Source organism: Pinus tabuliformis, chromosome Q, assembly GCF_031772625.1.
Source record: "Pinus tabuliformis cultivar Carrire ecotype Pingquan chromosome Q, CPIR1, whole genome shotgun sequence".
In the NCBI taxonomy this organism is placed as follows: domain Eukaryota; kingdom Viridiplantae; phylum Streptophyta; class Pinopsida; order Pinales; family Pinaceae; genus Pinus; species Pinus tabuliformis.
Genome location: NC_142296.1, coordinates 20760625 through 20774853, shown reverse-complemented (window position 1 = coordinate 20774853; position 14229 = coordinate 20760625). Strand labels below are relative to the sequence as shown.

At 38.5% G+C, this 14229-nt stretch overlaps 1 protein-coding gene across 1 annotated transcript; it reads left to right on the top strand.

Annotated features, from left to right (window-relative positions):
• Window positions 1-10204: 10204 nt before the first annotated feature.
• LOC149218078 (uncharacterized) lies at window positions 10205-13660 on the top strand. The gene is made up of 2 exons (XM_089383803.1): window positions 10205-11764; window positions 13183-13660. The coding sequence occupies exons 1-2, from the start codon at window positions 10349-10351 to the stop codon at window positions 13399-13401; spliced, it is 1635 nt and encodes a 544-aa protein (XP_089239929.1). The 5' UTR covers window positions 10205-10348; the 3' UTR covers window positions 13402-13660.
• Window positions 13661-14229: the final 569 nt, after the last annotated feature.

The window sequence follows — 14229 nt, the reverse complement described above, 5'->3', positions numbered from 1 at the left end:
TCCCAACATTCAGTTTGGAATACGTGTCCTATGACCTTCATTTTATTTTTATTTATATATGAAATCAACCAGGTGTTGTTACATTACATGTTTTTTTAAATGTATAAATGTTTAACTTATATATTAATTACTTTTATGATTGGGGCACTACAACCCAATATGAAAGATAGGTGTGATTCTTTCCTGCTCAACCTAAAGTTGAAATAATCACTTTTAAAATAAAAATAAATATACTCTAAATAAAAAACAATGTCGATTATATTAAAAATAGAAATGAACATACATATTTCGTTAGTTTTTATTAAAAGTATTATAAAGCGTAAAAAAATTCCACTCTCCTTGTGTTTGTTGTTAATTTTACAACCGAGTATGGAGATGTGATGAAAATATTTTATTTTCACTCTCAGAGCTATAAATAGATAACTTATTTCAATCTCATGTTAAATAACATTTTTTTTATAAATATTTAAGAGATAAAGTAATTAAATGAATATATTATTTATTTATATTATATTCATTTTATAAATATTTCAATACGTGACTTAAATAAATGGTTTGAATATCTATATACTAATATATTTCAATGTGAACTTCTCAAATATGTATATAGAGAAAAAATTATATTTCATATATATATTGATTATAGCAAAATATTTTAGTGTTCCAAAATAAGAAATACATAAAAGTAAAAAAATATAGTGACTTCTTAATAAGAGGGAGATGTTGAGCTTGGAGTGTGCCCTAAAACTGCTTCTATTTGGCTAAGAGCTCTTTTTCCTCGAACATAAGGAAAGAAGTTAATGGCCCAAGACCCAGATGTATCTCGCAAAGCTTGCCTCCTTAGGGACCACAACAGGTAATTCTAGGGGGTGTAGTTTTCCTTGAATAATTGAAATGAGTGAGTCTGCATTCGCATATAGTAGTGAATGATAATTGTTTTCACTACTAGTTTGACAACTGAGTTATGATAGGTTTTCCAACTGTGTAAAGAGAGAGAGAGAGGGAGAGAGAAAGGTGTAATTCATTCCATTCTTAATATAAACTTGGTATGTAACATTTAAGAGATATTTTTTTTTCCAAGGAAAAAATTGAACTTTCTATTAAGGCAATAAAAAGTTACATTTGTAGATGCATTTAAGCATTCGATGTATTGTATGTCCAACAGGTAAAAGTAGAGTAGTTCTTCTTGGCTAAAAGTAAAAGCTTGTACTATACAAACCCAATAAAGGAAGAGAGAGTTGATGGTTGTTCTTGAGCCTCCTATTTTTTGAGGAAAACAACTCAAACAGGAACAAGCATTTTATACAAATTATACAAACAAAGTAGTTTTAACCCCTGTGTATACATGGCAGAATCCAAAACAAAACAAAAAAGAAACTGAAACTTGTTCAGAGCAGTAGCAACATTTTTATCATGGGAAAAAAGGTTGTTGACCCGACACACGGATCATGTCCTTGTCAGTTTCTGTTATGCACCAAATACCCATAGCTTGTTGTAGACCCTCCTTAGATAGGATCTCTGCATCTGAGTTATTTTCCCTGTAAATATGACTGACAATGATAAACTAAAAATGAGTTTTAAAAGTAAAACTTCTTCTAATAATGGAATCAACATGTAGTTTTGACATCTATGCTCTCCATTAAACCATTTTACAACATTTTGTGAGTCTCCAAAAATATGGACCAATCCCATCCCCATATGAATAACTCAACAAAGTAACAATTTTAAGGATTGAAGTTCAGCATAATTATTTGATCCTGAGCCAAGGCCCACCGATGCTTTTAAGTTTTTTTTATTGTTGATGTGAATGACAAAACCTGCCCCACAGATGTTCTGTGGATCAGATGCACCGTCAAAATAAGCCCACGATATGTCTCCCCTGATCTGTTCTTCTCTTACTTTCCTAATACTCTTTACAATATTTGGTAATGGGATAAGGCCATAAATTGAGGCACATTCTACAACAATGGGTACATGAGCGAGAGCCAAATCCTTGAAAATACTCCTATTCTAAGCCAACTAGATACCCCAAGAGATTATTAAAGGAAGATTTTTCATATTTTCCTCTTGGGTCTCATCCCACCATCTTTACTAGACTTATTTCCCAATAACCTCAATGTTTCTTCCCATGTACTTTCACTGAACATACACTTTAAGAATAGGTGTTGTATTGATTCCTACTTTCTTTTGCGAAGGGTGCACCACCCTGGATCCATCTTATTTCTTTTATGGATATTATCCCATGTTGGAACTTTATTCCTTAAGATACACCAAAAAATAAATTATATCTATATATATATATATATATATATATATATATCTTGCTTTTGCAGGACTTTTTAATTTCCATAGGGGTTTGAACCACCACTCTGGTACACCCCACTCCCTTCTTGTCATTAGGTGACTGTACGCAAACTTTGGGGAATATTTTCTGATCGGGTCATGTACCCATCTTAGCACGTCTGGGCGGTCCCTTAGTCAGACATTTGTTCTCTGAAGTTTTATAATGAAGTTATGCCATTCCTCTATCCATTAGGGCTCCATTTGTTTTCCATGCTTGTTTTCATATCGTCGACTAACCTTCCTTCTCAATATGGTTTAAGAAAACAAATCCTTGCGTGTGTAAATGAGTTATGACCTCTCTTGATAAGGCATATCCCTCATTGCATCCTACCCAAGGGTCCATACATAGTCTGATATTCTCTCCATTCCCAACGTGCCAGGCTAACCCTTGTTTAATGATCCTAAATGATTCCAGAGTTTCCTTCCAAACAACTGAGGCTTGTGGATACCTCTTAATAGGGTTTCTCAACCATTCATCCATGGGAGTCGAATCAATGTATTTTCTTTTGATGACAGTCGTCCATAGGTTCTCCATTGATATAAGCCTCCATCCCAGTTTTGTTTCAAGTGAGGATGCAAAGGTTTTAAGATCTTTTAAGCCCCATCACCGCCATTCATTTGATTTAGCTACTTTCTCCTAGACCACCCATGGAAACACTGAATCCTCCTTTGATCCTACCCACATAAAATTGTTGCATAATTTCCTTATCTATGAGAGAATTCCTTTAGGAATCTATGTTAATGCAATCCAGTAAGCTAGTATGCCCATAAGAACCGACTTAATCAACACCAACCTTCCTGCTCTCGACAACCATTTATAACTCCAGTGTTTTACCCAATTTTCAATTTTTTCCACGAGCCAGTACCAGTCTTGTTTCCTGTAGGTATATGGCTTAAGGTGGAACCCCAGGTATTTGAAGTTGTCCTTCATCATCTTTGTTTCAAATGGGAGAGCCACAATAATCCTCATGATTTCAGACCTTGAGAACCCCTCTAGAATCAAAGATGATTTTTGAGCATTGATACACATACCTGTAGCTACTAGGAACAGATCGAGGATCAATTTAATCTGCTGAATATCACTCCTACTTCCATCACTGAAAAGGAGAATATCATCAACAAACAATAAATGAGTGATATGTAGGTTTACAACCACTTCAATACCTTTTATATCTCCTCTTCTCCTTGCTTCTAGGATCATTTGACTAAGGCCCTCTGCTACTAATAGAAAAAGGAGGGGAGATAAAGGGCATCCATGTCTGAGTCCTCTTTGGCTATTGAAGAAAGATGTGGTTGATCCATTGATCAGGACAACAAAACTAACATTTGAAATACATCCCATTACCCAATTTATAAAACCAATGCTAAAGCCCAGATGGGTCATTAGCATCCTAATGTAAAGCCAACTAATTCTGTCATATGCTTTGGAAAGATCAATTTTTATGATCACACCTTTTTTCCAACTCCTCTTGATACTGTGCAACGTCTCCTGTGCAACCCCTATAGCTTCATGGATCTGTCTGCCATCCAGAAATCCAAATTGCTCCTTGGATATGTTCCTTGAGAGAATAGGCTTCAGGCGGACTGCAATGACTTTTGCTATAATTTTATATATGTAGTTTCATAAAGAGACATGCCTAAATTCCTCAAAGGATGAGGGGTCCTCCAATTTAGGGATTAAAGCCAAGAAAGTGGAATTGAAAGCTTCATATACCGATCCTTTGTCCCGAGATTCCTCTACCACCCCAGTGAGTTCATCCCCTATAATATCAAAGAAATGCTGGAAGAATTCCATTGTCCACCCATCTGGTCTCGGGCTCTTGTCCCTCTGCATTGACTTTAAAATCCCTTCTACCTCCCCTCTTAACACCGAGGCCATGAAGAGATCACTTTCCTTCTCCACAACATACTTAGGGAAGATTTGTGCGACCCAGAGCACCTCGTCTATTGATACCTCTTGTGGGGATTTGAAGAGATTTTTGAAGTGGTTTCTTCCCATTGAGGCTAGTTCAGCAAAGGATTTTGCAATACCTCCTTCCTCCATTTTTAATCCCCATATTGTATTTGAATTTTTCCTCCCTTTTGCATAGTTCTGAAAGAATTTTGAATTTTCGTCCCCTGCTGCCAACCATATTGCTCTACTTTTTAGCCTCCACTGCTCTTCTCTATCATTTAGGATTTTCCTTCATTCTGTCTCCAGTTGTTTGATCCTTTCCCTCTTCTCGATTGTCTCATAACCATCCACTTCTGGGCTCTCCAGATGATCTAATTCCTCCCCTATCCTGCTTAAATCGACTTCCTCTTTGATCTTCTTTTCTTTTTCCCATTCTATGGTTGCCTTTTTCACGCGCTTTAAGTTCTCCATAAAGGATTGAGCCAGATACACCCCTTGTTCACCAACTAGCAGCCTCCAAGTGGCTTTAACCAAATTATTATATGAGGCTTCCTTGAGCCATGCCAAATTAAATTTGAATGGAGACCCCGGTTTTTTATTAGGTCCTTTCATTTCCAACAGAATAGGAAGGTGGTCCGAGTCTCCTCCTTCCCCCACCCAGTGTCTAAATTAAGGGATTCTAGATGTGAAGTCCTCTTTTAGAAGAAAACGATCTAGCCTCTTGGCTACCCTTGCCTCCCCCACTCTCCTGTTCCTCCAAGTCAGTCTGGATTTTATCGGGTTTATATCTAAAATCTTGCCAGAGTAGATCTTGTTCAGGAAGAAATCTGCTAGAGAATCAACTTGAGCTGTTGGACCCCATGTTTCTGATAGGCCCAAGAAGAAGTTCAGACCCCACCCCCCCAACCAAGTTTGGGTTATTCATAGCAGATTTTGAGAAAATATTATTCCAGAATGACACCCTGTCTTGACAAGGCCCATAAATATTCAAAAGAATTATTTTTGAGCATAACTCTTGGGAATAGACATCAGCTCCCAATACCAGCTTTGTTCCCCACGAATTTAATAACTTCAGGATTCCTCTTTGACTCCCACAACTAATCCCCCAGATCCTCCTTTGGCATCCATAGTCATGAATGTCTAGCCCGAAAGCCTTTTATTGATTGCCAATTTGATCTCCTCTCCTAATCCAAGGGTTTCTTGAAGCATTATAACATCAGGACAGTAACATTTAAACAGAGCCTTTAGTGCTAGTTTTTTAGAGGCACTAGCAAAACCTCGACAATTAAAAGACAACACAATCATTAGGACACTCGGGATGGGGCCTGCCCTGCTCTAAGCACCCTTGTTAGTGATAATTGTTTCTCGTCTTCTATATCATTTTTTTCTCTTTGCTGAGCCTTTGAGATGTTGGACTTCCTTCCTCTAGTCTTTCGAGGTCCAACCGAAATCGGATGAACTCCCAACCCTCCCACAACTCCCAGAGGAATGACCTTCTTCTCCTAACACTGAAGATTATGATGAGATTTCTCTTTAGCTTTTTCTAAAGAAAAAGGGGGCCCAAGGCTAGAGGCCAAGGGATGGTTTAGATGAATCTCAGGTATGGAGGTAATGATACTGTCCAGGGCATCAGACACAGACTCAACATGCAAATTTTCCAAATGAGGAGGCCTGGAAGGACTAGGCCTTAGGATTGAATTGAGCAAAGACATAAAGGATTTATGAATAGAAGGGATGGGATCAAGAACAATACCCTCCAACTGTGGCGCAGATACAACTTCTCCACTCTCCATTGGCTATGCCCGACCCGTCTCCCCAAGCTGCTCCTACTCCTGCTCTGCCACTTCCTCCCTTTGCACTTCCTTAGTTCCCTCAAATTCCATCTACCCTTGATTTCCTTCCTCCCTATTCCCCCATTCCTCTGCTTGTCTTTTTTCCTCCTCTTCTCTCCGAGGGCGATCTGCAATGCATATTTCTCTTATGTGCCTTCTTCTCCTTCTAAACCCCAATGGGAAATCACTAACAAGATGCCCATAATTGTGGCATCTGTGACAGCAGAAAGGAAGTTGTTCATAATCTATGATTTGAGTGAACGATAATTCTTTATATTTGAGGTGAATTTCCTCTGTTAGTCCTCCCCTTGGGTTCAATCTTACAAGAATTTGTGCTAGTCTCTTGTCCCTTGTTTCAAGAAAAGACATGTCTGCTTCCAGAAACAGACCCAGTGTATTTCCGATGGCCCTGAACACCTCCTCCATCCAGAACTATGGAGGTAGTCCCGAGAGACGCACCCAGACTAACATCTCTGCCACCTTCTCTCTTTGGGCATCAAATAGGGGGTTCCATCTTTTAAACAAAATTGGCACTCTACCAAAACACTAGTTGTGTCTCAAAACCCATTCAAGGGTTTCTCTTTTACTGAATTTTATCATGAACCAGCCCCTAGCAAGAGTGGTCACTTCAAACTGTTGGTCTGGGGCCTCCTTCCATGCTTTGGAAGTCCATTCAGTAATGTAATTTGCTGAGTGTTTTTTTCCCTTGGCTCTCGTGACCAAGGTTACCTCTACCGCTTCCATTGCTTTGTCTATATGAACGTTAACCCCAAGGACCAAATTCGGGATTATCTCCTTCTTCTTTATCAGCTTACCTTTCTTCCTCTTCACCCCTGAATTCTTGTTCCTCCTTGCTTTCCCTGCCTCTCGTCTGGTCTCCCTCTCATTGATACCTTCTTCGGAGAGCAGTCATAACCACCTCTCCACTATACGACTTCTCTAGGTTAAAACTCTGACTTCCGAGGGTTGCCTTGCCTCTCCCGCGAGGAAAGAAAAGTTCCTTGCCTCCTAGCTTATGAAAGTTCGGTTTACGGCTTCGCGCCTCGCCAAGTTAAGTGCATAAATTCCTCCTCTAAATTGCTCTCTAAAGTCTCCCAAAACTTCCATTGACTCTTCTAGGTATCCTTGAAACCCTGGATAGGCGCTTCTTCTGATATCTCCTCCGGGTTGGGGTTTCCTTGTTTGGATATGGTATCTCCGTCCTCTAGTTCAACGGACTCCTACATGCAATAACACTATCCAATCTCTTCCCCCTAACTAGTTCCATGTGTCCCAAATCCTCTACCAGAAACGACTTCAAACCCTCGTTGCCCCTAAAACCGCAACTAATAGCTATGTCTTCCAACCCTCCCGTAAATAAATCAGAAGTATTAAAGACACTAGGGTTTTTTACACTTACTTGGATTCCCACCGCTGCCTCCGTTGCACAGCCTGCCGAGAAAAACGCTTGTTCCTGCCTCACCTCCGACTCCTTGTCAGTCACCCAAAAACCCTCCTTTGAACCGCATAGGTTCTCCTCCAGAAACCATAAACAACTTTCCTAACTCCAACCTGCTACCGAGCCTCTTCTCTTCCCAGCTGGAAGCCCACTTAGATGAATAAACTTCTTGTTGAAAATGCAACAAGATGATGGAGCTTAGTGAAAAGGAGTCGCCTTCACTAAGTGGGCTCGCAAGCTATTTTTGGCGCAAAGTCTATTTTTAGACTATGTCTATTTTTAGACATCTGGATCATGGTCTATGAGTTGTAGGATGTTGTTTATGGATGATTGGTCATGTTGGGAAAAATAGAAGGAATTCTATTTTTGGTTCACAACGGAGTGATCAGAGTCTATTTTTAGACTGCCAGGCTAAAAATAGAAACAATCAAATTTTATTAGCCCTTAGTAATATTTGGACTCTAAACATTATCTTATTCTCTTGGAGCACTTCAGTTCGAGCTACGGATGTGGCACATGCAACTGATAGAAGGAATCACGTGGTTTCTTATGTGTTAGTTGAGCTATTGCATGGAGGACTTCAGTTAGAACTCATGCATGTGAGTTCTGTGGAGTTGGATGTGGAGTTGATGGAGTTGTGTTCAGTTTGACTTGGTTGAACTAGTTGTATTTTAGTCTAACTAAAGAATACACTAGTGATGAGTTGTGTGAATTAAATATTAATTAATTCACTAATTATTAACTCATAATGCAACTAAAGAATACATCAGTTAACTCAGTGCATGGACAGTTCAACAGAGACAGGTGTTAGAGGTAAGTGAAAGGGTGAGTTGTGACTATCAGTTGTGCATGAGATTTTGCACATGCATGGATTGGGTTATGCCAATGAGGACTGCGCAGTGTGGGCCAATATTAAGGCAATTGTAGCTTGCGCTCACGTGATTCTCTTGCAAGATTGTGCAGTGGAGGCAAGCAAAGCAGCGGAGGAGATTTGAACCTGTGACTTGTTCGGATCTGAGCTAGTTTTGTGTGTAGCAGGTGGAGATAGTACTGAGTACTTGTGAGGAGTATTGTACTATGTATTGTTACATGTTCTCAATCGTTATAATATACAGATAGTGTGGGGTTTTCAGCTGTATGCTTTCCCCGGGTTACATACTATGTTAATGTGTGCATGCGATTGATGTTTCATTGTTTTTAATGCTGCTAAATTGATGATCAACGTAGAGGAGGTTATGTATTATGCATGTATTCCGCAATAGCGTATAATCGGGATAATCTCTGTGAATAAGTGTTTATTATTTAAAATTTCTACACTTCTTTATATTCTACTCAGTGACATCCAGACCCCATATCGACAGGATGTCTTCAGGCTTGGGTTCCAAATCGATAGAATCTCGTTGGTTGACCATTTTACCCCGTCCATGTCTGCTGGTTGAAACCTCCACAGTTAACAATAGCTGTTGAGACCATTGTCGGGCGCGTGCAACTGAGGGCAGAAGACAATCACAAAAACAGTAACAGAAAAACCTCGTTCCCGAATCGATGTTGCCCTATACCTCTGTTTACTGCCGTCCTAATTCTCGATGCCCTCACTTCTGGTGACAAGTACATGCTAGTTGTCCATCGCATGCTGCCGCCTATCGACATACGTGTTGTCCTCCTTGCTCCACATCCTCATGTCCTCTGTCATATTCCTGCAGAAATTTACCTCTCATCACCCCATGCCTCACATTTAAAAGATATTATTAATAATAAATAATTTCAATGTGGGTTATAAATGAAATATTTTAGCGTGCAAAATCAAGTAATATTGATGTGTATTTAAAGATATATTAATAACAAAAAACATTTTAATAAAAATAATGTGATTCATAAATAAAATATTTCAATGTCAACTATGCATGTATGCTAATATTATATAAAGTTATTGGAAAAAAATTCTTAGGTTTAGGACATTTTAAACATTTCAAATACTCTCATTATTTTACATTTTGATTTTTTTAGTAGCCTTTAAGTGCGACATTTTGGAATTTTTGAAGATTTCAAGCTGGAATTCGATGGAAAAATTTGTGGCCAAATCTTGATTTATGTTGTTTAAATCCAGTTCCCTCAAAAACTCATGGGGCACTTAGATTATGAAGAGTTCACCTATCAAACTTGTGATTTCAATGAATCTCTACTAGATTATAATAAATTAGATCATAAGATGAACCAAAAAACTCTCCAAAAAGTCGCACTTAAGACTAGTCAGTTTTTTTTAGGTGTATTTTTTGTCAGTCAAGTTTTTTTTTTTAAATTTAGCAAAAAATAGTTAGAATTGCAAGTATAAATTGTGTGGTTTACAACAAACTTTCATAGCATTGTATCTATATAAATTCAAGTATTGTATATATGCATTCAAAAAACAATTTAAATAATAAAAATTAAACAAGGTGTATTTTAACCACACTTTTATATAAAATTGTAAATTACTTAATTTTTATCATTCTTAATTTTAAAATCTGAATAAGATACGTGTAACAACACTCCCCCACATAAATTTAACTAACTGAACCAGTATATGGTCGAGGACAATCAATCTATGCATAGCGTTCAACCAAAAAAACGTAATTAAAAAGTGCAAATCAGGCCCATGTCAATTCGTAGCATACACATAAGTCTCTGCCCGCTAAAGTTAAAAGGAGCCAATAAGAGGAATATATCCTACAAGCTTAATCCACCGCTCTTCGAGATTCATGGATACATTATAAGTTGTCTGTCTATCTTACAGACCATCCAACATTTTGCTCCTCCAATTCTATCCATTTCTCTGCAAACCTGCACAGTTTTGGGCAACCCATGACCTCCACGATGACAGCGACGGCCAATTTAGGCCTTCGATCTCCGCCAACAATGGGCGTCAGGGAACGGATATCATTTTATCCATCACTGGGCGCCTCGCCCACAAGACTCCGCCAGCGCTTCGCTGGAGTCCGCGCAGAAGCCCTCGACGCGACGGTGGCCGAAAGGAGCAGCGTGCCAACAAAAGGTAAGGATACCGATGACCCAGTTCACCAGTTCTTGAAAAGGGAGTACCAGTATGGCTTTGTATCAGACATTGAATCCGAGTCTATTCCCAAAGGGCTTTCTGAGGAAACCGTTAGGTTAATTTCAGCTAAAAAGAAGGAACCTGAATGGCTTTTGCAATTCAGACTCAGTGCTTACAGACAGTGGTTAAAAATGGAAGAACCCAAGTGGTCTGATAACTTTTACCCACCCATCAATTTCCAGGACCTTTGCTATTATTCTGAACCTAAACAGAAAGAGCAGAAGAAGAGCCTGGATGAGGTGGACCCTGACCTGCTTGAGACTTTTCAGAAGCTGGGCATACCCCTGACTGAGCAGAAGAGATTGGCCAACGTTGCCGTAGATGCTGTTTTTGACAGTGTTTCCATTGCTACCACGCATAGGAAGACTCTACAGGCTGCTGGGGTTATCTTTTGTTCGATATCGGAGGCAGTTCGGGAGTATCCTGATCTGGTTAAGAAGTATCTTGGCAGGGTTGTGCCCCCTGCTGATAACTATTATGCTGCCTTGAATTCTGCTGTTTTTAGTGATGGCTCCTTCTGTTACATCCCCAAGGACACTGTGTCGCCCATGGACATATCCACTTATTTCAGGATCAACGCGATGGAGACCGGGCAGTTTGAGAGGACTCTTATTGTTGCAGATGAGAGGAGTTCTGTAAGGTATCTGGAGGGATGCACTGCGCCATCCTATGACACCAATCAGCTCCACGCCGCAGTCGTGGAGCTCTATTGCGCCGAGGGCGCAGAGATTAAGTATTCCACTGTACAGAATTGGTATGCCGGGGATGAGGAAGGCAGAGGTGGGATTTATAATTTTGTTACGAAAAGAGGTTTGTGCGATGGAGACAAATCAAGGATTTCGTGGACCCAAGTAGAGACTGGTTCAGCAATCACCTGGAAATACCCAAGCGTGGTTTTGAAAGGCGATGATACGATTGGAGAGTTCTATTCTGTTGCCTTGACAAATAACTATCAACAGGCAGATACAGGGACAAAGATGATCCATGTAGGGAAGAATTGCAGGAGTAGGATTGTTTCTAAAGGTATATCTGCAGGCAAGTCGAGGAACTGCTACAGAGGATTGGTGCAGGTTCAACCAAATGCTCATAATGCAAGGAATTTTTCACAGTGCGATTCGATGCTCATTGGTGACCAGGCAGCTGCAAATACTTACCCTTACATTCAGGTACAATTTGAGTTGCATTCTAAAGTCTCTGATTTCATTAATTGCCAGTCCTGCTTGTGTCCCTGTTGCCCCTCAGTTATTGTCTTTTCTGGCTGGATTGGAATAGGTTAAAAATCAAGCAAATGGTTGTGTAAAATAGAAACTCACAGGTCACCGCATGTCATTGTGCATACTCTCTGTTTTTGATACAATTAGAAGTGAGTAATATGCTGTTTGCACAGCTAAAAATCCTAGCAGGCATGATGAATCCAGTCTGAATATGGAAAACGAAACCAAGAATCATAAAATATAAACAAAATTGCGACAGGCTGAAAAAATACAATAAAAGATTGCATGCGAACATAGTCTGTTTAGGGCAGTCTGTTTAGTACAAGCTACTAGTATTTCATAATTTTCAGAGGATGTCATCATAAAATGAAGACGCCCTTAAGCAAAGTTACTGACTTGGAGATAAGATGGTCAGTGCAAATGTTTACTTGAAATAGGCTAAAGTTAGGTAATTAAAACAAGTTTGAAATTCACTAGAAAAACCACCCCGCATCATTTTATTTCCAGTTGTACAATATAATATTGAACAAAAATTATGAGCACTTCTATTTCAATTGACTATACATAAAATGACAAAGAGGGCTGATGCTTTTAAAAGCTATATACATCGTTAAATATAAGATATGACAAGGATGCCTCAAACTTTAAAAAGCTATATCCATCACTAACTATAAGATGAGAGATAATGAGACAAGAAAAAGTTTGTCTTAATATCACATTTAAGCTTGATATTGCTTAAAACTTATGCATATTGTATCATATTGTGCATAGCAGCATATGTTAATTGTATAACTTGATCATTTTTCACATATAAAATTGTCAAATATGTAGAAGTTGCATTACATGTAGCTTAGATCCACACACATATAAAATATTAGAAATATGGGCAGGGAATGAGCATGCATTTGCACACAGGTTTAAAATTTCGCCTTGGTTGGTGAAGAACCAATTTAGAACTATCGCTACTTTTGGTGGAATATTAAGTTATTAACTTAAGATGACAAAGGTTAGTCTCTTAAATGACTGACAAAGGCTATTTCTAATGTTATATAGAAGTTACCTTTCAGATTGCTTAGATCTACACTGACGTAATTATAATATGCCAACTCCATTTTTTCACACTTTTAGACAATTTAAAGGATTGTCCAGTCTAGTGTGATTATGCAAATTAAACTGTTGATATTGTTTAAGACATCTCCGATTTGCAACATTTTGAATTCTGAAGTGGGAACTTGGATAGGTTTCTATTACTACCATATATCATGTTTTTAAGTATACGGTGTTTCATAATTCATGCAGAAGGCTTTAGGAGCAATCCTGAATTAAATGTTTGTTTACATTGTCTTTCTAATATTTGCAACCTTTTTCAGGTAAAGAACCCAACAGCCCGTGTTGAACATGAAGCAAGTACCTCAAAAATTGGGGAAGATCAGTTATTCTATTTCCAGCAGAGGGGGATTGATCCAGAGAAGGCAGTGGCGGCTATCATTAATGGCTTTTGTCGGGTTGTATTTAATGAGCTTCCACTAGAATTTGCTGCTGAAGTAAATCAATTGATGAGTTTGAAGCTTGAAGGCAGTGTTGGCTAGGTGTTGCAAGGTCTCTCTGTAACACTATCTATGTACATGATTCTAATGCCATGAGATGGTGTCTCAATAACACTACTGTTTAGTGTTGGGTGCTAGATGTAGATAGCTTTCTCGTGTCCTACAGGGAAATCATATCATTATATTTTCTATGAAATCTGGGAATGCCTTCAAAGTTTGTCCCAGGTAAGGAAATATGTATGTACTCTTGAATTTATCTCTGTTGTAATGAGATTAAGAATAAAGTTGTCATTGTAAAGAATTGGGATCTACCATGTAAGCTTTCTTTACTACATGAAATTCTTGATTTGTTAGATCCCAACTTATTAGGATTATGAAGAGTCCTCTTTCATGAGAATATTTATGAATGCTCTATTCTTGCTCAAAGAATTACAGATTACAGAAAGGTGGAAAATAAATGGAATACAACTGAAGGGTTTCTGTAATACAGTTGAAGGGTTTCTGTTTTAAAATATGTGGAGGGAGTGTAAAATCATTTTCAGTTGCCTTCAAATGCTCTGAATCACCCACTAAAGTGCTCCATTTTCTTCCCAGTTAATTCCTTTTCTGCTATCCCAGTCCTTCTAGAAGCCCCCCTCCAAAGTGTTTTCTTAACTATCTTGGTGGGAAAGTGATTACTTTACTGGAACCCATGGATTACAATTTGATAAGGACCAAGGGATGAGAGAGCTTAATATTCTTTAATCTCTTCCCCAAGTTAAAAGCACCACATCGAACAATTGCCTTTCTGTCTAATCGTTACGACAATCACTCGAGCATTTGTCAGGCTTTTGAGACCATTTTTAATGATTTTTATTTTATTTTATTTTT

Excerpts from the sequence above, each read along its gene's own strand:
- LOC149218078 (XM_089383803.1), top strand. The coding sequence starts at position 10,349 with ATGACCTCCACGATGACAGCGACGGCCAATTTAGGCCTTCGATCTCCG. Across the intron at positions 11,765-13,182 it reads ATACTTACCCTTACATTCAG|GTAAAGAACCCAACAGCCCG; the intron begins GTACAATTTGAG and ends AACCTTTTTCAG.